Raw genomic sequence first — 25,351 nt, forward strand, 5'->3', positions numbered from 1 at the left:
TTATGCAGTCACAACATCTAAGGATTCTAAAGATTGGTAAGCATGGCTGGATCTACGGGGGTGGTGAAGTGGGCACAAATTGTGCTCCCCTAGGCCGATCCCCTCCATTGTGCCCATGTCTACTCGGCTCCTCCCCAAATCCATGCATTTAGGACCAGGGCAAGGTGGGCAGCCTGGTGCAGTAAGCTAATGTAAAGTCCACGAAGGAGGAGGTGCGGTCTGTGTTGTGCTTTCTTCCTCCTGTCGTAACAGCGATCCTCTATACTGCAGATGGCACAGGATCGCTCTTACAGCGGACTGTACACAGTATGATTACCCGCCCCCTATCTCCTCTAAGGACTGCTTATCTCCCGGAAATGTGGTTAGGGGCAGGTAATCGCACTGTGTACAGTCTGATGTAAGAGCGATCCTGTGTCACCTGGTGTATTGAGGATTGCTGTTATGACAGGAGGGGGCAGAGGCTCAATTTACACGCACTGCCATGACTGTGCAGTGTACATGACATTAGCCATATATACATACAGTATGTGCTATGAATATACTTTAATAGCTGGGATTAAACAGGCATCAGAACCTGCCTGATGAAGAAGGCCAAACAACTGAAATCCTTTTGAAAAGGCCCATTCTATGAACAATCCCTAGTAGCTACCTCATAAGTGAAGCCCAAGCCATTATCTAAGATTAGGTGGTCTAAGATTGATTTGCTGTCTCCTATATCTTTTCAGTTTTATGAGCAGGAAAGGTCTGTCTATTAACCAATACTTCTCAGTGTGGCTGATTTTGGAAAATAATTCTTAAAGTTCTTCTTTCCCATGCACAGTAACGATATAATGTTTTAAGTTACTAAACAGCCTCTGTGAATAAGAAAAAAAGAAAGATTAATATGAGCTTGCATGCAGCATCTTCTATTGTTTGTTTTTTTTTACTTTTTTTTGTTTAATTAGGAACTAATGAAGTTAAAGAGGAAGGAGAGTGATTTAAAGCAGCTTCATGCTCAATCACAAGGAACACAGACCCGTCTCAAATATTCTCAAAGTGAGCTAGAAGTCATAAAGAAGAAAAATCTTGCCAGTTGCTTTGCGGTAAAAAAATACAGCCTTGCTACCTTTTCTGTTTTCCGCATTGCTTGCTTCTACATACAAATGGTCGTTATGTAATCCGATTTAGAACGAAGCAGATGTTTCGTTCCAGAGATACCGATCCAGAAAATTCTGCCACTTTGCAGCTAGTAGGAGATATTTGTAATTTTGCAGGAGCACACAAAGTTAAAGCTTGAAATGTTGGGTATGAATTTATTCGGTGCAACCTCATCTTTTATATTTTAACAAAAATATGGTAATCTATTGTCATTTCTGCCCAGCAATTATCTAAAATATATATATTTTTTTAAATGTTTGTGCTTGCTAAGGCTTTGTACAAATATTGTGTGACATTTAAAAATGGGAACGAACGCTCTTATTCTCCAGGGTCTTTGCTTTCTAATCTGTGGGGGCTTTACCTAGTCTTCAGGCCTAAAATTTTTTTTTTTTTTTTTTTAAACATGTCAAACACCCTCCCCCCCCCAGTTTCCACAGAAGTGCCTGTCTGTTTGAGCCAGTGGAGTGGTGCGTCAGTGAAGTCTCTAAGGGCGTTGCAAAGTCCCTCGATCTGGACATGCCAGAGAGTCCTGAGGAAGATTGTTGTCGTCTTTGCACAGTTTCACACTAGAGCTCTGCAGCTCGATATGCTGGTCGTATAGGACATGTGTTCATCTGACTCCCAAGAACAAAGCAGCTTTGGATTGGTGGCTATCCATGTAGATACAGGGAAATCCCTCCTTCCAGTGAATTGGTAGGTCTTGATGACAGATGCCCTCCTGTCAGGTTGACCAGGTGTTCTGGAGAACCTCTTGGTTCAGGGAACATGGTCGTTAGGGGAGCGGAAGCTGCTAATCAACATTCTGAAACCTTGGTCATTCAGCTGGTTTTCTTGCACTGGTCTGTCTGACTTCAGAGTCTCCCTGTAGTTGCAGTTGGACAATGCCACAAAATTCTGCTCAGATAGAATTTGACTTAATCTGGTCTTGGGCAGAACTTCACATTTTTTGCCATCTCCGCTGTCCACATTCCCAGTCTAAAAGATTAGCTGGCAGATCTTCTCAGCTATTAACAGCTGAATCCAAGGCAACGGGCCCTTCTGCCAGAAGCTTTTGAATAGATGCCAGATGTGGATTTCTTGGTGTCCAGATTCAAAACCAAAATAGGCATTCTCTGCTCATTGCTGTAGAATAAGGATGGTCTCAGGCCTGTTCTCGGCTCCACATGCCCAAGCCCGCCAGGAAGCTTACACTGCACAGCGCTAGTCAAAGGCAGTGAGACATTTCCCGATCTCTACAGCCGCGGATCAGGAAATGTCTCGCTGCCTACGATTAGCGCTGCACAGTGTAAGCACCTGGCGGGCTTGGGCATGTGGAGCTGCGAACACACCTGAGCCCATCCTTATTGTGGATGCTCTAGTGACTCCCTGGAATCCGTTTTCTAGGATCTATGCCTTCCTTCAACTTCAGTTGCACCTCCTTGATCACACTGACATGGCTACGAAGAACGTGGTATGTAAACATGTTAGACTTTTGGGCAGACAAGCCATGGGCTCTTACAGGTTAGCCAAACCTGCTGTCTTGGCGTTCATTTTTCCATCCTGCTTTGCGGTCGCTGACTTTAAAGGCATGGCTTTTGAAGCCCAGGTTCTGTGAAACAGGAGGTTTCAGACTGTGTTTCCTACCCTTTTCAGGGCTGGAAAAACAGTCTCCAGGAAGGTGTACCATGATACTTGGAAGGTTTATTTCACTTAGTGTTTAGAAATTCATACATTCTATCCTTGACAGTATGTCATAGGGCAAGTTCTAGCTTTTCTCCAGTCTGGTTTGGAGAAGTCATCGACTACCACCAAGGGACAAATCTTGAATACCATCAAGGGACAAATCTCAGCCTTGGCCATGCTTTTTCAGAGACCTTTCGTGTCTCGTTCCTTGGTCAAAGCTTTTACGAAGGGTGTCACTCAGATTATTTCTCCTGTGTGACCCCCTCTATCTCAGTAGAACCCTAACATGTATCTAAACTAAAAATGTAATCTTGTGCAACTTACTAGTTCTTAGTGTGGTGGCTGTATTTGTTTTCTTTTTTATGCTTCTTTTGCTTTATTTTGACCTGATAATCCTGCAAATAACTAATTTCCTGTCCCTGGGTGTCTACATCACTCCCCCACTGTATCTGTGGAGGGAGCCATGGTTGCCACCCAAGTCCAAGCGCGCTCTTGTGATATGAGCTTCAATCATGTCTGTATCTCTTCATATCCATTACATGGGGTGCAGGACAATTGGTAGTTTACAGAAGATAGCTAGGAAGGAAAATGTTCTTTGGTGCAGTTCACAGTAAGTGACAAGACACTGTATATCTGGCAATATCAAGAGATATCTTGTGTACTTGCTGAAAATGTTTTGGCTTGAAAAGAAAACTAATGCAGCCAGCACTTCTAAGGACTGTAAGCTGCAATATATTACATTTTTGTTCTTAGGTTTAGTTATCCTTTAACTTGGAATGTTGGTTTTGCAGTCTTCTCTCTTTGAACATCACTTCTTATGTGCAAGGTTGTCTTTTTGTTGGCCATTACCTCGGCTGGCAGGTACTCGAAGTTGGGTGCACTTTCCTGCAGGAAACGTTTCCTGGTTCTTCAACAGAATGTAGTGGTTTTGGGGCCTCAATCTTCTTTTCTTATCTAAGATTGTTTCTTTGTTTCACCTGAATCAGGACATTGGGGTAGAGTTACTAAAACTGGAGAGTACAAAATCAGTCTTACTTCTGCATAGAAACCAATCAGCTTCCAGGTTTAATTGCCAAAGCTTGATTGAACAAGCTAAGTTTAGAAGCTGATTGGTTTCTCTCCAGCTTTAGTAAATAAACCCCATTGTGTTACCATCCTTTTTATCCTAATCCTAAATATTCACACGAACAGGTGGTTCATACTTTGGAGGATGTTTGGGCTGTTTGCATTTATCTGAAGCACACTTTTATTCAGCAGTCCAATTCTCTGTTTGTTCTGCCTGAAAAAACTCATAAGGGTCGAGCTGCTTCTAAATCCACTATTTCCAGGTGGATTTGTCAGCTCATTTCTCAGGCCTAGAGGATCAAGGGCAAGGTTCCTCCTTTCCCGGTTAAAACTGAACTTCAGTAATTTTTTCAACTTTGCAACTATTAAATCTTCTGCCCTTGTTGTTTTAACTTTGGATAGTAAAACATTTTTTTTCTGCCAGTAAATACCTTATACAGCCCACTTCCTTTTTCTTGTCTTGTAAAAAGCCTCGGCTTATGACATCATGCACAGCTCTCTCTCTCTCACTCTTGTATGAGTTTCCCAGGAAGGCAGGGGGGATGAGTCATAAGAGGGCCAATGAGGGCTGCAGAGCTGGACCTCTGTGTGTCTGTGTAAATCCAGGAAGTGAGCAGGCAACAGCTTCAGCTGCCCACAGTGATGTTTTTGTCTCTGCTGACACCAGTTTCAGACAAACGGTTTTGCAGTTGGTTTTGTAAGGGGGTTCTCCCTTTTCTGTTTGAGGATTTTAGGCTTGTTCGCCTTATTAAAATTATGACTGAGCTAGCGCTATATCAATAAACTAAAATCAATCATGTGACCCACACATGCGCCAATTCAGTACAAATATTATTCTCCAAAATAGAAACAAACATCACTTCTGCTTGACGTGTTTCATCATCGAGACTATTTCAGGATGTTCACCTTGAGCAAAAGTGACATCATACTCAGGAGACGCCTGGTAGTACCGGGATTTGTACCTGAAATGGGCTGTTGGTTTTCTGTTTTTAATATGAGTATAAGATTTCATTAATAAGACGTTCTTGGTGTAACAGTGTTATACTATGGAAGTGCCTTTGTATTAATGCTGGTCCTGTACTGATGAGCAGAGGAGGTAATGGGTGAATGGGGGTTACAACCAGAGTTGCTGGCATTGTCTGTTCCTATATGGGAGAATGTATTGCCCTGGGAAAACCCTGGTGGAAAGAGGAGGAGCCTGGATGTCTTACTTGCATTACTTATCTGTACTTAAAGCGTTTCATAACTCACTTAGTAATAAGGGGTCACGGAAATCTGGTGAGTCTTTTATTCACTTAACTACTTAAGGACTGGGCCTATTTTTCAGACTTGGTGTTTACAAGTTAAAATCTGTTTTGTTTTGTTTTTTTGCTAGAAAATTACTTAGAACCCCCCAAAATTACCGTATTTATCGGCGTATAACACGCACTTTTTTCCCCTTAAAATCAGGGGAAAATCGTGGGTGCGTGTTATACGCCGATCCCCACCGATCTCCACTGATTTTTTTCGATCGCGCCGACATACACATCCGAGTGTACAGATTCAAATATGGCGCCGGCTGACTCGGCGGAGCAGAGCGAGCGCCGCAGAGATCGGAGGGACTGGGCGGAGCCGAGATACACATAGCCGAATGTACTCGGCTCTTTTCGGCTCCGCTCACAGTCACGCCCAGTCCCGCCCTGGGCGTGACTGTGAGCGGAGCCGAAAAGAGCCGAGTACAATCGGGTATGTGTATCTCGGCTCCGCCTAGTCCCTCCGATCTCTGCGGCGTTCGCTCTGCTCCGCCGAGTCCTCCGGCGCCATATTTGAATCTGTACACTGTGTATGTCGGCGCGATCGCAAAAAATCAGCAGAGATCAGCGGGGATTGCAAGGCTGCAATGGACACTGGGGAAGGCTGCACTAACAAGGCTGCACTGGGACAAGGCTGCAATGGACACTGGGGAAGGCTGCACTGACATGGCTGCAAGGCTGCACTGGGACAAGGCTGCAATGGACACTGGGGAAGGCTGCACTGGGACAAGGCTGCAATGGACACTGGGGAAGGCTGCACTAACAAGGCTGCACTGACGAGGCTTCAATGACACTGATAAGGCTGCATTGATGGGCATTTAAATGTAAGTTTTTTTCCCTTAAACTTCCCTCCTAAACTTGGGGTGCGTGTTATACACCGGCGCGTGTTATACGCCGATAAATACGGTATATATTTTTTTTCAGACACCCTAGAGAATAAAATGGTGGTCATCGCAATAATTTATCACACCGTATTTTTAAAAAAAATACAGTTTTTTGACTTAAAAAAAATAAGTAAACAGTAAAGTTAGCCCAATTTTCTTTTATATTGTGAAAGATAACGTTACGCCGAGTAAATTGATACCCAACATGTCACACTTCAAAATTGTGCCTGCTCTTGCAATAATGACCAACCTTTACCCTTAAAAAAATCTTCATAGGCTAGGTTTAACCCCTTCAATACAGGGCATTTTCACCCCCTTCCTTCCCAAGCCAATTTTCAGCTTTCAGCGCTGTCACACTTTGAATGACAATTGTGCAGTCATGCGATGTTGTACCCAAATTAAATTTTGATAATTTTTTTCCCCACAAATAGAGCTTTCTTTTGGTGGTATTTGATCACCTCTGTGGTTTTTATTTTTTGCGCTATAAACAAAAAAAGAGCGACAATTTTGAAGAAACACAATATTTTTTACTTTTTGCTATAATAAATATCCCAATTTTTTTTTTTTTTTTCAAAAAAAACAATTTTTTTCCTCAGTTTAGGCCGATATGTATTCTTCTACATATTTTTGGTAAAAAAAAAAATCGCAATAAGTGTATATTAGTTTGCGCAAAAGTTATAGCGTCTACAAAATAGGGGATAGATTTATGTCATTTTTATTCTTTAATTTTTTTTTTTTCTTTTTTACTACTAATGGCGGCGATCTGTGATTCTTATCGTGACTGTGACATTGTGGCGGACATATCGGATACTTTTGACACTATTTTGGGACCATTGACATTTATAAAGCGATCAGTGCCAAAAAAAAAAGCACTGATTACTGTATAAATGTCACTGGCAGGAAATGGGTTAATACGAGGGGGCGCTGAAGGGGTTAAATGTGTGTCCTATGGAGTGATTCTAACTGTGGGGGGGAGGGGACTGATGAGAGGAGGAAACCGATCGGTGTTCCTATATACAAGGACCATACGATCAGTCGCAGGTGCCCAGCGGACATCGTGGCCGCCGGGCACGCACATCGGGTCCCCAGTGATGCGAGCGTGCGTGTCGCCGCCGGCATGCATGCACTCTCCACAATGCCTGGAAGCCGAGGGCGTCATATGACGCCCGCCCGGAGGTACGAAGGGTCCCTGCGGCCGTCATTTTACAATACGGCGGTAGGCAAGTGGTTAAAAATTTCTACAGGTTACCAGTTTTGAGTTACAGAGGAGGTCTAGTGCTAGAATTATAGCTCTCGCTCTAACGATCACGGCGATACCTCAAATGTGCGGTTTGACCACCGTTTTCATATGCAGGCGCGACTTATGTATGCGTTCGCTTCTGCACGCAAGCTCAGTGGGACGGAACACTTTAAATTTTTTTTTTCTTTTATTTTACTTTTCTTTCTTTTTTTTTTTTACACTGTCCTTTTATAAATTTTTTTTTTAAAATTGGGTCACGTTTGTTCCTATTACAAGGGATGTAAACATCCCTTGTAATAGAAAAAAAAGCATGACCGGACCTCTTAAATGTGAGATTTGGGGTCAAAAAGACCTCAGATCTCATTTACACTAAAACGCAATAAAACAAAAAACATTTTTTTTTTTTTCGCAATAAAAAAATGTACCCTTTAAGTCTGGAGGGCGGAAGAGGAACGTTTGACGTTGCTTCCTCCCTCCAATGTTATGGAGCTGAGTGGGGGCCATTTTTCCCTCAGTCGGCATCCAGCCTGTGAGGACCTGATTGCCTCCGCTGCTACCGAGGGCTCCGGTAAGCAGCGGAGACGACCAGAGGGAGGGGGGGCCCTCTCCCGCCCCCGATAAAAGTGATCCTGCGGGGAATCTGCCGCGGAGACCACTTTTATCTGAAAGAGGACCGTCAGCTCTTGAAGAAGATACTGGGTTATGGCAGCTGGCTGCTGCCATAACAACAGTATTCCACTTCAAACAGCCGACGTACAACTGTGGCGGGCGGTCCTTAAGTAGTTAAAGTAATCGTAAACGATCACCTTGTGAAACAACCCATTAGGTTTAAAATAGAAATGAAAGGCAAAACATTTTTGTATAGTTATTAAAAGGGAAAAAAGGTATATTGTTTTTTTTTTTTTTTTTTTTTTTTTTTTTTAATAAGCGAGTACCTTCCCTTTGTTCTTAGCTGCATAAGAGTTGGGGGAGAAGAAGAAGCAGCAGCACACTGAGCTTCCCAGTGACTGGCTGTGCAGGGTGTGCTCTCCTGCTTAGTGTGGTCAGTTTGCAGAGGGACTGACAGGAACACCGGGAATTTCACACAAAGGAAGCAATAACAAAGATAACCGGATACTTTCTCATACAAGTACATGGTACAGTAGGCATATGTCAGGAATATGAAATGTTGGGGTAACAAACGCTTTATTGAGAGTGGTTAATGGAGGTGAAGAATTTTGTGAAGTACGACAGACTGTTATTACTTATTTAAAACCATCCCTTTCAGCGTACACACGTGTTATATATATATATATATATATATATATATATATATATATATATATATATATATGTGTGTGTGTGTATAAGTAATAAATATATATATATATAGCCAATTTCGTGGTATCAATTTTGCACTGGTAAAACAAAAAATCTTTGTCAGCCTATTGTGTTCGTAACCACCCAAAGTTGTAGAGATGTTTGAAATGGCACAAGTGACTTTCTGGCAGACAGTTGCTGTATTTGTAGGAAGTAAGCAGAACCTACTTAAATGTAATTTTTGCAGGAAAAATCAAGGCTGGAAAGCGAGTTTTCAAATGCTGCTTCTCAGTATACAATGTTAGCAGAGGAACTTGGAAGGCATAAGGGTAAAATCGCAGACCTTCAAGAGCAAATGAATAAGGTAGATGGATTTAACTTGTTACATTGGCATGTTAATAGCTTCTTATAGTAGAATGCAGTTGCATATCATGACTGGTTATGTGAATTTTTTGCAGCAGCAAATTGTGTGACTTTGAGTGTTCTTAAGTAGTCAAAGTTCTCTATTAAATAAAAGTTATAGTTTAGTTCTGCACAGCCTGGCTATGATTGGCTGTTTGTTGACCAACCACAGACCACCACCATATTCAAAAAGAAACGGTAAGCTGATGCCATGTATGGAGTTTTACCCATAGATATTCAATAATTACTTGATACTGTAGCAGGATTGGGAGAATATTATGTGTTTTGTGTATGTGTGTGCGTGCACGTGCTGCACAAAATAAAACGGCCCATTTACACGGTCTGCATGCTAAACACTCCATTTTAGCGCACACGGGCAGCTGTCAGATTCGGCTGCAGTGAGGGGCACTGTAAAGCACGTTTCAGTGCATCACACATTTGTTTTCATTTTGTTCTTTCTTAACTTTATTTGAAGTGCAGAAAATGACACTTAATTAATCATGCGTTGTGCTGCCGTGCAGTGAGATGTGCTGTCTTTTATGTGCGCCTTGGTAAAGTGCAGCATGTCTGCATTTTACCGCAGCCTACTGCAACACACCTCCGGGCTGCATTGCAGTGTGAACAGGACACATAGAAGACAGTTGTTGTCTATGTGCCCTATTGCTGACTGGCATTCCTCCAGTGCTGAAAAACGACAGTCACTGCGCTATTTGTGAACAAGCTTTAAACACGTGTGTGTGCATAGTGTTCTTTATGTACATAATAAGCCCACTGTCATTGCTTACTTTGCAGTGGCTTTAAAGCGGAGTTCCACCCAAAAGTGGAACTTCTGCTCATCTGAAGCCTCCCCCCCTCCGGTGCCACAATTGGCACCTTTCAGGGGGGAGGGGGTGCAGATACCTGTATTAGACAGGTATCTGCATCCACTTCCGGGAATAGACTCCCGCGGGAGACACGTCCCAAACCCCCGCCCCCCGCTGTCTCCTTAGAAACACACAGGTCCCAGGAGATAGCGGGGACCACTTAGGACGTGCAGCGCGACTCGCGCATGCGCAGTAGGGAACCAGGAAGTGGAGCCGCAACGCTTTACTTAGTCCCTCGCCGAGAATGGCGGCAGCAGCAGAGAGCCGAGCTATTGCTTGGCTTCGGCTGCCGACATCGCTGGACAGGTAAGTGTCCGTTTATTAAAAGTAAGCAGCTGCAGTATTTGTAGCTGCTGGCTTTCAATCATTTTTTTCAGGTGGACCCTCTTTAAGTGCAATTCTTAAGAATTTTTTGTACATCCTGCTGAAACAGTCTGACATAGGAGAGCTCTACAGTTCTATCCTTCCGGAATAGAGTCCCGGAAGGCTCTCTATCCATCACTCCAGCAAATGTTGGTTTGGTAGTAGGATTCTCACCCTGATATCTATCCTTAACCACTTGAGCCCCAGAAGGATTTACCCCCTTCCTGACCAGGCCATTTTTTGCGATTCGGCACTGCGTTGTTTTAACTGACAATTGCGCGGTCATGGGGCGCTGTACCCAAACAAAATTGACGTCCTTTTTTCCCCACAAATAGAGCTTTCTTTTGGTGGTATTTGATCACCTCTGTGGTTTTTATTTTTTGCGCTATAAACAAAAAGAGAGACAATTTTGAAAAAAAAAAAACACTGTTTGGCCCCTTTCACACGGACGGACCGTCTATCCGTTTTTCTTCCATCCGTCGACGGACGACAATGCATTCCTATGGGCAAAGGGATGACTATCCGTTACCATCAGTTAACCTCCGCTTCCGTTTTTATCCGTTTTTTTTAACGTACAAACCTACGTCCAGATCCGTCAAAACGGATATTAACTGACGTTAACTGACAATGTCCGTCAACGTCCGATCAGTTAAGATCCGTTTTGAAGAAATAATTCAAAGTTCATACTTTGACAAATAAAAAAACAAAGTGAAAAAACCTTTATTTTAAAAGGGTTATGCAGAATAATAAAACTAAAACTGTTTTGAACATATCATGTGCTTTTGTGTCTTTTTATGCTATCAAAACACAATGAAATACCCAAATTAATGAATTAATAAATTAAAATTTGCACTGCATTTTATATATATATATATATATATATATATATATATATATATATATATATATATATATATATATATATATATATATATAGGTACTGCCATGAAACTTCTCCTGATGGAGATAGAAAGTAGTCGGCAAATTGTTCACGCATGGCAGTGTAGGATGGGTGGAGCAAGGCTTTCTAGGTAATTTCCTTAAATGCAAAGAAACTGCTGTAAATGGATGAAAACGGATACAAAAACGGATGTAAACGTGTACATTAACGGATGAAAACGGATATTAACGGAACGGAAGACGGATGAAAACGGAGATTAACGGAATGGCTGAAGCAACGGATAAGAACTGATACGTTTTTAACGTGGCTAAACTGATGGTGCCCGTGTGAAAGGGGCCTTTTACTTTTTGCTATAATATCCCCAATTTAAAAACAAAAAAAACAAAACATTTTTTCCTCAGTTTAAGCCGATATGTAACCTTCTACATATTTTTGGTAAAAAAATATGTTGATTGTTTTGCGCAAAAGTTATAGCGTCTACAAAATAGGGGATAGATTTATGGCATTTTTATTGGTTTTTTTTTTTTTTTAACTAGTAATGGCCGCGATTTTTATTGCGACTGCGACATTGCGGCAGACAGATCAGACACTTTTTTGGGACCATTGGCATTTATACAGCAATTAGAGCTATAAATAGCCACTGATTACTGTATAAATGTCACTAGCAGGGAAGGGGTTAACACTAGGGCGCAATCAAGGTGTTAACTGTGTTCCCTCAGTGTGTTCTAACTGGGGGGGGGGGGTGGGGGGGAATGCCTGGGGGAGCAGACTGATCGGTGTTCCTATATGCTAGGAACACACGATCTGTCTCCTCTCCCCTGTCAGAACGTGGCTTTGTGACAGATCCTCATTCTGGCTCTGTCAGGAGCGTTCGCGTGTGCCCGGTGAACATTCACGCAATAGGAATGCCTACTACAGATTAGTATTATTGAAGGCATAGTTTACATCAGCCTTTTTCAACTAGGGTGCCTTCAGATTTATTTAGGGGTGCCTTGGCTAAATGCCTAAAAATTGCCTAAAAATAGTATACCAGCGGGTGGATGAAGCCTGCCTTTTGGTAACACAAAGCCACAGGTTTTCGATCTCCACCATTACAACCTTCAAGCCGCCAGCATCCTAACAACCAATGATCGATTGATAAGGAGGACGTAGGGTGCCTGCACAGCATCCTTGTTTGTTCCTCCCCTGCTCCTCTCAGTCAGCACTGGGGTCACATTAGCTGAGTGAGGCAGAAAAACTGATCAAGAAAAGAAACATTGGAATACTAGTCAGTACCAGTGTGAAAAGGTGTGTTTGCTTTAGAACAGGGGTCTCCAAACTGCGGCTTGTGGGCTGGATGTGGCCCTTTGCTTGCCTTTATCCTGCCCTTGGGGCACTATTCCTTCCACTGATATAAGACTAGTCCTTCCACTGACATCAAAGATGGAGCACTATTCCTCCAAACTGACATCTATGATGTAATGTTTTTACTCCCACCAATGCCAGGGCATTTTCTACTCCTGGTGGCCACAGTTCTGGCCCCCCTAATATTTGAAGGGCAGTAAACTGGCCCTTTGTTTTGAAAGTTTGGAGACCTCTGCTTTAGGTGAATAAATCAACTCTATTGTTGGGTGTCATACATGTGTGGATGTTGCCGCATTATTTATATATCTATATAGATATATATATATAGATATATATATATCTATATATATATATCTATATATATATATATATAATATTAAATTATGTAAAAATATTAGTTACGTTTTTTTACATTTTAGAATGGGGTGCCTTGAGATTGTGCAGCATTTTAAAGGGTGACTTGACTGGAAAAAGGTTGAGAAACACTGGTTTACATGTTGTGCTGCAACTTTAAACCACTCCATTGCTGGAAGAGGTTTACAATTTGCTTCATAACAAGCAGAAACAAATTGAAACAAATCCTAACACAGTATGTTTTCATAGCTGGAAGACAGCGTGTTTAGGAATTTCTGTGAGGAGATAGGCGTGCAAAACATTCGTGATTTTGAGGAAGAACATGTGAAACAACATGAAGAAACCGACAAGAAAAGGTACAAGAGATAAAGTAGTGTGTGTGTGTGTGTGTGTTACATTTCCTGTGAAAGAAAAAATGGTACTGACTTGTTTCTTGTCATTCTGCAAGAAATAGAAATGTACAGCCACTGAAAATTAGAAATAATAGTGAAATGGCAGCATTTTTTTTTCTGCAAATAGAGAAGGGTGAAAGAGATTCATATTATTTTGTTACAGAGGTCCCCACTCTGTTCAATTATAGCACTTTTTCTATGCCAGCAAGACACTTTCATTGGCAAGGCTTATGCCCCAAGTAGAAAAGATTTGGCAACAAAGCGAGTGTACTCACAGATGTGGCCTGGAGGAGGCTATACTGGATATGGGTCTTCTCTTAGGTAGCACTTCTAGGCCCCATTCACATCTGCGCGACACGGTTATATGCATTTTTCTTGCGTGTTTATTGTGCAACGCCATACGGCAGCCTATTTACTTGGATAGGCTGCCCTAGTACAAGATGGATTGTTGCTCTATGGTAGAGCTGCACGATTCTGGCTAAAATGAGAATCACAATTTTTTTGCTTAGAATAAAGATCATGATTCTCGCGGTGTAACATCTTTCACATTATACAAAAAAATTGGGCTAACTTTACTGTTTAGTTTTTTTTTAAAAGTGTATATTTTTTTTAAATTGCATTTGAAAAACAGCTGCGCAAATACGGTGTGACATAAAATATTGCAACAACCACCATTTTATTCTCTAGGGCAGTGATGGCGAACGTTGGCACCCCAGATGTTTTGGCACTACATTTCCCATGATGCTCAGCTACACTCACTGCAGAGTGCATGAGCATTGTGGGAAATGTAGTTCCAAAACATCTGGGGTGCCAAGGTTCACCATCACTGCACTAGGGTCTCTGCTAAAAAAATATATATATCATGTTTGGGTGTTCCAAGTAATTTTCTAGCAGAAAATAATGATTTTTACTTGTAAGCAACAAATGTCAGAAAAGGTTTGGTCTTTAACCACTTCAGCCCCAGAAGGATTTACCCCCTTCCTGACCAGAGCACTTTTTACAATTTGGCACTGCGTCCCTTTAACTGCTAATTGCGCGGTCATGCAATGCTGTACCCAAACGAAATTTGCGTCCTTTTCTTCACACAAATAGAGCTTTCTTTTGATGGTATTTGATCACCTCTGCGGTTTTTATTTTGTGCGCTATGAACGGAAAAAGACCGAAAATTGTGAAAAAAAATTATTTTCTACTTTTTGTTATAAAAAAATCCATTAAACTCAATTTTAGTCATACATTTAGGCCAAAATGTATTCGGCCACATGTCTTTGGTAAAAAAAATGTCAATAAGCGTATATTTATTGGTTTGCACAAAAGTTTTAGCATCTACAAACTAGGGTACATTTTCTGGAATTTACACAGCTTTTAGTTTGACTGCCTATGTCATTTCTTGAGGTGCTAAAATGGCAGGGCAGTACAAACCCCCCCCCCCCCCCAAATGCCCCCATTTTGGAAAGTAGACACCCCAAGGAAATTGCTGAGAGGCATGTTGAGCCCATTGAATATTAATTTTTTTGGTCCCAAGTGATTGAATAATGACAAAAAAAAAACAAAAATTACAAAAAGTTGTCACTAAATGATATATTGCTCACACAGGCCATGGGCATATGTGGAATTGCACCCAAAAATACATTTAGCTGCTTCTCCTGAGTATGGGGATACCACATGTGTGGGACTTTTTGGGAGCCTAACCGCGTACGGGGCCCCGAAAACCAAGCACCGCCTTCAGGATTCCTAAGGGCATAAATTTTTGATTTCACTCCTCACTACCTATTACAGTTTTGAAGGCCATGAAATGCCAAGATGGCACAACCCCCCCCCCCCCCCAAATTACCCCATTTTGGAAAGTAGACGCCCCAAGCTATTTGCTGAGAGGCATGTTGAGTCCATGGAATATTTTATATTTTGCCACAAGTTGCAGGAAAATTACAAACTTTTTTTTTTTTTTTTTTTTTGCACAAAGTTGTCACTAAATGATATATTGCTCAAACATGCCATGGGCATATGTGGAATTACACCCCAAAATACATTCTGCTGCTTTTCCTGAGTACGGGGATACCACATGTGTGAGACTTTTTGGGAGCCTAGCCGCGTACGGGGCCCCGAAAACCAATCACCGCCTTCAGGATTTCTAAGGGCGTAAATTTTTGATTCACTCCTCACTACCTATCACAGTTTCGAAGGCCATAAAATGCCAAGATAGCACAACCCCCCTCCCCCCCCCCAAATTACCCCATTTTGGAAAGTAAATGCCCCAAGCTATTTGCTGAGAGGCATATGGTGAGTATTTTGCAGCTCTCATTTGTTTTTGAAAATGAAGAAAGACAAGAAAAAAAATGTTTTTTTCTTTTTTCAATTTTCAAAACTTTGTGACAAAAAGTGAGGTCTGCAAAATACTCACTATACCTCTCAGCAAATACCTTGGGGTGGCTACTTTCCAAAATAGGGTCATTTGGGGGGGTTTGTGCCACCTGGGCATTCCATGGCCTCCGAAACTGTGATAGGCAGTGAAGAGTAAAATCAAAAATTTACGCCCTTAGAAAGCCTGAAGGCGGTGCTTGGTTTTCGGGGTCCCGTACTCGGCTAGGCTCCCAAAAAGTCTCACACATGTGGTATCCCCGAACTCGGGAGAAGCAACAGAATGTATTTTGGGGTGTAATTTCACATATTCCCATGGCATATTTGAGCAATATATCATTTAGTGACAACTTTGTGCAAAAAAAAAATGTGTTTTTTTCCCGCAACTTGTGTCAAAATATAAAATATTCCATGGACTCAACATGCCTCTCAGCGAATAGCTTGGGGTGTCTACTTTCCAAAATGGGGTCATTTAGGGGGGTTTTGAACTGTCCTGGGATTTTATGCACAACATTTAAAAGCTTATGTCACACATCACCCACTCTTCTAACCACTTGAAGACAAATTCCTTTCTGACACTTTTTGTTTACATGAAAAAATTATTTTTTTTTGCAAGAAAATTACTTTGAACCCTCAAACATTATATATTTTTTTAAAGCAAATGCCCTACAGATTAAAATGGTGGGTGTTTCATTTTTTTTTTTCACACAGTATTTGCGCAGCGATTTTTTTCAAACGCATTTTTTTGGGGAAAAAACACACTTTTGTAAATTTTCATGCACTAAAACACACTATATTGCCCAAATGTTTGATGGAATAAAAAAGTTGATATTAGGCCGAGTACATGAATACCAAACATGACATGCTTTAAAATTGCGCACAAACGTGCAGTGGCGACAAACTAAATACATTTTTAAAAGCCTTTACAGGTTACCACTTTAGATTTACAGAGGTCTACTGCTAAAATTGCTGCCCTCGATCTGACCTTCGTGGTGATACCTCACATGCATGGTGCAATTGCTGTTTACATTTGACGCCAGACCGACGCTTGTGTTTGCCTTTGCGCGAGAGCAGGGGGAGACAGGGGTGCTTTTTTTTTTTTTTTTCTTTATTATTTTTTTGCTTTTTTATCTTATTTTTAAACTGTTCCTTTCATTTTTTTTTTTTTTTTATCATTTTTATTGTTATCTTAGGGAATGTAAATATCCCCTATGATAGATATAGGTAGTGACAGGTACTCTTTTTTGAAAAAATTGGGGTCTATTAGACCCTAGATCTCTCCTCTGCCCTCAAAGCATCTGACCACACCAAGATCGGTGTGATAAAATGCTTTCCCAATTTCCCAATGGCGCTGTTTACATCTGGCGAAATCTAAGTCATGAAATGCTCGTAGCTTCCGGTTTCTTAGGCCATAGAGATGTTTGGAGCCATTCTGGTCTCTGATCAGCTCTATGGTCAGCTGGCTGAATCACTGGCTGCATTCTCAGGTTCCCTGTTGGGACAGGAGAGCCAGAGAAAAACATGGAAGATGGTGGGGGGGTCATTCCTTTCCCACTGCTTGTAAAAGCAGTCTAGAAGCTAATTAGCCGCTAGGATTGCTTTTACATGAAATCCGACCGCTGGCTGAAAAGAATGATACCAAGATGATACCTAAACCTGCAGGCATCATTCTGGTATAACCACAGCAACATACCAGTACGTTGCTGGTTCTTGTTGGGCATATATTGTAAACTTTTTTTTCATGCAGCCTGTGGGCTGAACGAAAAAAAGAGATTGATCGGTGGGTATGCCCACCATTAGAATACCTCCCTTCATCCACCCACTTCTAATGATGGGTATACATGCACCGTATGTATATGCCGAAGCATGGGGGCATCCGCCCCAAAAGGTAAGAGCAAATCGCTCCTCCGCCCCTGCTGCCCCCATGCTTTGGCATATATGCTCTTTTTTTAACTGTGGTTGTGAAATCACCTCCTACAGCGTTGGAGTCACGGCTTTATGTATCGTGGGAGCAAACGCTGTTGCTGTCAAGATAAATAAATCCGCGCTGCAACTGAATGGCTTACCTGCTAAGCAAATGATGGTTAACAATAAAACAAAGTAACATTACAGTATAACAGTAAGACTTACCATACCTGCAAAGAAAATACAAAAAAAAACATAGTAAAAAATAAAACATTTAACGCAACCTGTGCCTAAAATATATATATGCCGAAGCATGTGGCATTCTCCCGCAAAAGGTAGGAGCAAATCGCTCCTCAGCCCTCTGCTGCCCCCATGCTTCGACATATATGCTGAAGTATGTAACTGTGGTGGTGAAATCACCTCCGATAGCGCTGGAGTCACGGCTTTATGTATCGTGGGAGCAAACGCCGTTGCTGTCAAGATAAATAAATCCGCTCTGCAGCTGAATGGCATACCTGAAAACAAAAAAAAAGGGTTAACACTAAAACACAGTAAACAGTAAAGTATAAAAAAATTGCATACCTATAAAGCAAACATGATAAAAGCATAACAATAAAACATTGCAGAATAGAATACAGTAAAAAAAGAGCAGAACAATAGAGAGAGAACAATTAATTGACAACTATTTTTGTTTTTTTTATTTTATATATTTTTTTGTTTTTTTTTTGTTTTGTTTTTTTTGTTACACTTTTTTTTATATAACTGTAACTTTTATAACTGTAACTGGTTCCAGGTTCAGGTCTCTCAAAATACGATGGCATCTTGGGAGACCCTGTGAAAGTGTGTCTTAGTCTGTGCAGTGCTGTACCCTACGCTAATACTCAACTAATTTATGGTAGCGTTCAAAACATTCACCAATGCAAAGACCAGGATTGTCAGGACAGGAGGGACAATAATAGCGGGTGTCACGCCTATATCCGCGCTTGCTGCAGACACGACATCTTTTTTGGGGGGCTCGTTGGGTAGGGGTACTCAGGAGGAAATAAAGAAAATGCCTCTCATGCAGCCGGCTTACTGCATTTGGTTGGGGAAGGTGAGGTGGAGCACCGTCTGGAAACAGAAGGCCTCTGACGATCTCTTTATGGAATTTAAGGAAGGATCCAGTCCATCCTGAAGATCTGTATAGCACATAAGCGTTCAGCAAAGCCAATTGAAATAAACAAACAGACACTTTTTTGTACCAGCGTCTGGCCTTACGGGCAACTAGGTACGGCGCCAACAACTGGTTGTTGAGGTCTACCCCTCCCATGTTAAGGTTATATTCGTGGACACAGAGGGGTTTCTCCACAACACCAGTTGCCGTAGTAATTTGGACCATCGTGTCTGCATGAAGGGAGGTAAGAACGAAAACATTCTTATTATCCCTCCACTTCATAGCGAGCAAATTATTACACTGCAAGCAGGCTCTCTCCCCCAGCCTAAGGCGGGAATCTACAAGCCGCTGGGGAAAGCCCCGGCGATTAGGTCGCACGGTGCCACATGCTCCAATCTGATGATCTAAAAAGGTGACTAAAAAGTGGCACGCTCGTGTAATAATTGTCCACATATAAGTGGTACCCCTTTCCGAATAAGGGTGACACCAAGTCCCACACAATCTTGCCAGCACTTCCTATGTAGTCAGGGCAGTTTGTCAGCTCTACGTGACTATCTTTTCCCTCGTAAACCATAAAACTACATGTATAGCCTGTGGCCCTGTCACAGAGCTTATACATCTTGACCCCGTTTCTGGCACGCATGCTGGGAAGGTACTGTTTGAATGACAAGCGGCCAGAAAACTTAATCAGGACTCATCAACGCAGACAACTTGATGGGGAGTAAACAAGTCTGCAAAACGTTGGTTGAAGTGGTTTACGAGGGGCCGAATTTTGTAGAGCCGATCGTATTCAGGGTCTCCACGAGGACGACAGAGTTCATTGTCATTGAAGTGCATGAACCGCAAGATCTGCTCATATCGTGCCCTGGTCATGGAGGCAAAGAACAAGGGCATATGGTGAATTGGGTCAGTGGACCAATATGACCGCAACTCACTCATTTTGGTTATGCCCATGTTGAGGGAAAAGCACCCAGAAAGAGCTTGAATTCGGAGACCGTAATTGGTCTCCAATCTCTGGCAAGGGAGGACTGGGGAATAGTGGCGATGCGTTGACCAGCGTACAAATTGCTTTGGTCCACAATAGATCTATAGAGATCTTCGGTGAAAAACAGCGAATAAAAATCAAGTGACGTAAAATCCACCTGAATGCCGGGTTGGCCAGTGAATGGGGGAAGTACGGATGCTGCAGAAGTGGTGGGTTCCCAATTAGAATTGGCGAATGCAGCAGGAAGGACACGATGGGTCTGTGTTCGTCTTCTTGGTGGCAGCAGGACACTACTTGTGCTTGCCACCTCGCCAGCTTGAACTGCGCTTATGGGACTCGCCACGTCACCACGTGATACTGCAGTGCTGGATGTACGACCAGGGTGTACTAGGTGGCTGGTGCTTGCCAGTTCACCAGAAGGAATAGCGGCGCTAGCACTGCTCTGCTCCATACGAGGGACCTGCAGTTCTTGCACATCAGCGACAGAAGAAGAAGATTGAGGTCTGGTACGCCTGACCTTGGCAGGGACCACAACTCCGTCGTCAGAGATATCTGTCATGGAGCTGCTGTCGTCTACAGGATCGTATTCTGAGCCTGAATCTGACAGATGAGTGACTTCCTCTTCACTATCTGTCATGCTCAGAAACGTGTAGGCCTCTTCACTAGTGTACCTTCGATTTGCCATTTTGGGCTCTAAATTTAGTGGTACACTAGTGAGACTCACAGGCAAAAAAGCTCCTGACTGTTAGCAACTGTATCAAAACGCTACCAACAAAAACTGTTAGCGATCGCAGGGATCAGGCCTGACTCTGAACGCTGCAGTTATGTGTGTTTGGTGTTTTGTAAGTGACAGTGATTGATCGATACTGCACTTGGGTGGGCTGGGCCGAGGGGCAAAACGCAGGTGCTAGCAGGTATCTGGGCTGATCCCGCTAACACTGCGTTTTTGGGAACCCTAAACTGCTGGGGACGCTAGTATAAATCTGATCGGATCAGATGTTGATCCGTTCAGATACTATACCAATAAGGGAGGTGTATGTTGCGTGCATGGGTGTTAGCGGTACTGGCGCTAACATGACGCTGCCTGGGGTGACGCAGACCTTATCTGACCCTAAAACGGAACTTATATCTCTGCCGGGCGATTAGGGGGTTAAACCTTTATTAGGTAATAAAGGGCGGGTGCCCTGAAACTATAAAAAACAAACTAACTAACCAACGTCACCCGTAACAGTTATACAGTGATCAGTGGTAAAAGGGTTAACTAGGGGGCAATCAGGGGGTTAAAACCTTTATTAGGTAGTATATGGGGGTCCCTGTTGCTATAAAACACTGACGGCGAACCTATATACTTACCTCCCTAACTAGCGTCACCTGTGACACTAATACAGCGATCAGAAAAACGATCGCTTGGTGACACTGGCGATGGGGGGGTGATCAAGGGGTTAAAACTTTATTGGGGGGGTTAGGGGGGTATCCTAGACCTAAAGGGGGCTACCACTAACTGCCTTACCACTTATAACTGTCACAAACTGACACCAATGCAAAAAAAAAAAAAACTGCTATTGGTGTCACTGTGACAGGGCGGTGATGGGGGGTGAAAAGTGTGCCTACCGTGTTCTACTGTTAGTGTGGTGTTGTACAACTCACATTGATGTCTTCTCTCCTCGGCACCGGAACGAAAAGACCGGCTCGAGGAGAGATGACATCACTTCCTCTGCCGCTGTTTACATTACAGCAGCAGAGGAAGATTTTCATTCGTTGGGAGCGATCGCGAGGGGGTGGCCAAGAATGAGTGGCCTCAGCCTGGATCGCTCCCCTAACGAAGCCAACCGCCTCGGGCACCGGGGGGGCACGATGTGCCCGCCGCCCGAGGGAGGCAGATCACGTACCAGGTACGTGATTTTGCCTGCCCGTGCCATTCTGCCGCAGTATATCTGCGTTAGGCGGTCGGCAAGTGGTTAGCTGCTTGACAACTGCCGCACGAACATTTATGTTGGCAGAATGGCATGGACAGGCAAATGGGCGTACATGTTTGTCCCTTTAAATTTGCCGCCGTGTGGGCGCGGGTCCCACAAACTCGATATCCGCGGAAATGCCCGCGATCGTCTCACGGAGAGGAAGAACGGGGAAATGCTGATGTAAACAAGCATTTCCCCGTTCTGCCTAATGACACTGATCACAGCTCCCTGTGATCGGGAGCTGTGATCAGTGTCGTGTCACACGTAGCCCACCCCCCCTACAGTTAAAATCACTCCCTAGGACACACTTAACCCCTGCAGCGCCCCCTCCTCTATTTGTGGGGAAAAAGGACGTCAATTTTGTTTGGGAGCCATGTTACACGACCGCGCATTTGTCGGTTAAAGCGGAGCAGTGCGTAATCGCAAAAAGTGCTCTGGTCTTTGGCCAGCCAAATGGTCCGGGGCTTAAGTGGTTAAATGGTCAATTTCCCTCACTTACACCCCGGAGTTCTTTCCTTTAATAAAAGAACAAAAAGATACTTTGTTTCTACTTATTAGCTGTGTTGTGATAAAACTTGGCAGGCAGTCTGGATTTTTTTTTTTTTTCCAGCTGTGAAAACTCTCTGCACTTGTTAGGAAGAATCGTGACACACTGTTTTGAAGATCGGGAAGGGGAAAAGATTGCGATTTTGATTCTTAACAATTAATCGTGCAGCTCTACTCTATGGTTACTCTTGGTTTCTGTACCATTTTTTATATCTTTCTTTATTGAAAATGTTTCAATAAAATGCTAGTAAAAGAATAGGCTGCCCTACACACAACAAACAATTCAATATTCCAGTCGCACACGTTCCCGGATAAACGGCATAGAGCATTAATGGGTGCTGTAACGATTACCAGTTGGGTTCTGGAAGCATCAAACAGAAGTACATCTTCGCCAGCACACCATGGATCAGAAAACAAGGTTGTCCAAAGAAGGTTTTTGATCGAAAATGGTCACATCACAAGGGGGGTGCAACGTTTCGGGGCCGCGCAGGACCCCTTCGTCAGCCAACCTTCTTTGGACAACCTTGTTTTCTGATCCATGGTGTGCTGGCGAAGATGTACTTCTACACACAACAAAGGCGTCAAAGTAGCTCCTGCACTTTTTTGGCAGGGAGTCTCCCACATTTTCGTAATGTGTACTTTTCACGTTTTCAAAATGCATATCTTTGTCGCGTTTAGGTTATCATTGAGAAATAATGGCATTGCACGCGTGATGCACATTTTCAGGAACACACGCAGAAACATGTTCCCGGAACACATAGATGTGAATATGGAACCTTAGTTTTGAAGTGAATGACGGGTACAGTTTTAGGTAAGTTGAGTAGTCTTACACATTTAGTTGCAGACAGTGGCGGCTGCTAGTATTGGGGGGGGGGGGGGGGGTTGGAACAATCCGTCCGCCCCCTACCTCACCCCCCCAGTTGGTGAATTGGTCCTCCCACTCACTTAATCTAGGTCGCGCCTTCACACTGGGTCTCCTACTTCCTTGGCTTCACGACGACGTGGCTTCCCCTGTGTCTCCTTCCTCCTTGGTTGCCAATAGGATCGCTTGTCCTCTCAGCCAGTCGGGTCTCGGGACACTCTTCCTGAGCCTGGATTGGCTGGGAGGAGAATCTGGAAGATAACAAATTACTATTGGGTGCTCTGTGCCCGGAGCCCACCCATTTTTGAAGCCAGTTAGTGCCTCAGGCTCTAATCACGTGCTTCTAAAAGGGAAAAAAAAAAACCCCTTTGGAATCCATGCGCCCTACATGTAAATTAGGGGCCGGGCACATGGATTAGGGGGGCTTCTCCCAATATGGACGGGCCGTCGCTGGTTGCAGTTGCATGTTTTCTAGATTGCATTAACAGTTTGCTGACTTAGTTGACTTGTAAATGTTACACTGTAAATATTTGACCATATTATATTTAGGCTGGAGTTTGGAAATCAGAAGACACGTCTGGAAATTCAAATTGAATACATTCATGGACAACTAAAGAAAGAAACAGAAAAAGTGATAAACCTTAGGGAGAACTTAAGCAAAGAGGAAGAGCAAGTTACTCAGTTAAAGAAGGTGCAGAAACTTTTATTCTTTTTTTTACATAAAACAAAGTTTTATTAATCAACTGGTGCATACATGTGATGCTTGCTTTAACATACAAACTTGGCAACTAGTACATGAATTGTTATAAACTCTATACATATGCTAAACAGTACATTATGTTTACTCTGTGAGAATATTTTGTGGTCATATATGTAACATTTAGAAACCACACATCAGGGTGTACCCTCAAAAAATCATTCCATACTAAATTGGTTTCTATATACACATGTGTCAGATTCTTGGAGCCAACGATCCCATATCTTATTGTACTTGGCAGGGCAACCTCTGTCAATGTATATGCATTTCTTATACGGTAGGGTATTATTCACTTCCACCTTCCATTCCACTAGTTTGGGAGACGCTTGTCTCATCCATTTTTTGGCTATGACCTTTCTTGCTGCAAAGAGTGTTTCATGGAGAAATGTTTTTGTGTATTTGTCAATTGTGTCTGGAATTATACCCAAGAGGCATTGTTTTGGATCTAGTGCTAGGGGTGAGCCCATTGTGTCATGTAGGAATGTCACGATTTGTTCCCACAGACCCTGAATCTTAGGACATGTCCACATCAAATGGAAAAAGGTACCAGTCTCTTTCCCACACATCAGGCATGTGATAGATTGTGTGCGTTTATATCTTGCCACTCTAAGGGGTGTGAGGTATGCTCTATGAAGAATGTAGAGCTGCGACAAGCGGTCTGATAATTTGGGGGACACAGCCCTACAGGACTCCAGTGCCTCCCCCCACTCCTCATCCTCTATTGGTCCCTCTTCTCTTTCCCATCTTGGTTTAAGATCGTACGCTATTCTAGTGGAAACTGGGGTTGAGAGCATGTTATAGAAAGCTGAAATCAGTTTAGGGGGGTCTGTGTTCTTAATTACTGCCATTAGGACATTAGGTGTAGGGCCTGGGAGGGAATCGGGAAATTGCGATTGCGCCGCATGACGGATTTGTAAAAATCTAAAGAACATTTGATTCTGAATTGTGAATTCTGCTTTAAGTGAATCAAAAGTTTTTAAATGCCCATCTTTTAAAAAATGATGCAGATAGAATATTCCCTGCATGGACCATAGAAATGCATCTTGTATTTTGTTAAATTCAGGAAGATTCTTGTTGTGCCATACCGGCGTGTAATCATCGAACTGCGGGATTTCAAGTTTAGAAGTAGCCAAGTCCCATATTTTCCTGTAGTGATATAACATGGTATATCTATTTTCCCCCTAGTTCCATCCCCCCCGAGCCCGATGCTATAGCGTATATCGAGTCCTTGGTGTATTGTGCCCACCTTGGACATAGGAGCGTGAGAAAACTCTTGCTGTCCGTTTTATTCAAGTGAAAAAGTTGTGACAGCTGTGATGCAATGTAATATAGGTTAAAGTCCGGAAGAGCTGTGCCACCAAGGTCAGTCGGGTTCTTAAGAGTTTGCCATGCCAGTTTGTGTCTATTGGTGCCCCATACGAATGGCTTAAGAAGGGACTCTAGAGATTTAAAGTGCTTCAAGGGTAAGTAAACCGGAGAGTGCCAGAGAACATACAGTATTTTGGGAAGTAAAATTATTTTAATTAAATTTATGCGGCCCCAGGTCCCAAGTGGGAGCCTGGACCAAACTCAAACTTTGTTTTTAACCATGGAAATGAGAGGGTCTATATTGAGGGATACGTAATCTGCAGG

General features: G+C 42.8%; 1 protein-coding gene across 1 annotated transcript in view; it reads left to right on the forward strand.

The window, feature by feature from the left end:
• Positions 1-25,351, forward strand: part of SMC1B (structural maintenance of chromosomes 1B) — a 197,669-nt gene that overhangs the window by 106,579 nt on the left and 65,739 nt on the right. The window contains exons 13-16 of the mRNA XM_073621917.1: positions 945-1,082; positions 8,827-8,943; positions 13,056-13,162; positions 23,512-23,653. Of these exons, the coding sequence (XP_073478018.1) occupies positions 945-1,082; positions 8,827-8,943; positions 13,056-13,162; positions 23,512-23,653 (504 nt within the window). The remainder of the gene's footprint in view (positions 1-944; positions 1,083-8,826; positions 8,944-13,055; positions 13,163-23,511; positions 23,654-25,351) is intronic.

The sequence above is a fragment of the Aquarana catesbeiana genome, linkage group LG03 (assembly GCF_042186555.1).
Source record: "Aquarana catesbeiana isolate 2022-GZ linkage group LG03, ASM4218655v1, whole genome shotgun sequence".
In the NCBI taxonomy this organism is placed as follows: Eukaryota; Metazoa; Chordata; class Amphibia; order Anura; family Ranidae; genus Aquarana; species Aquarana catesbeiana.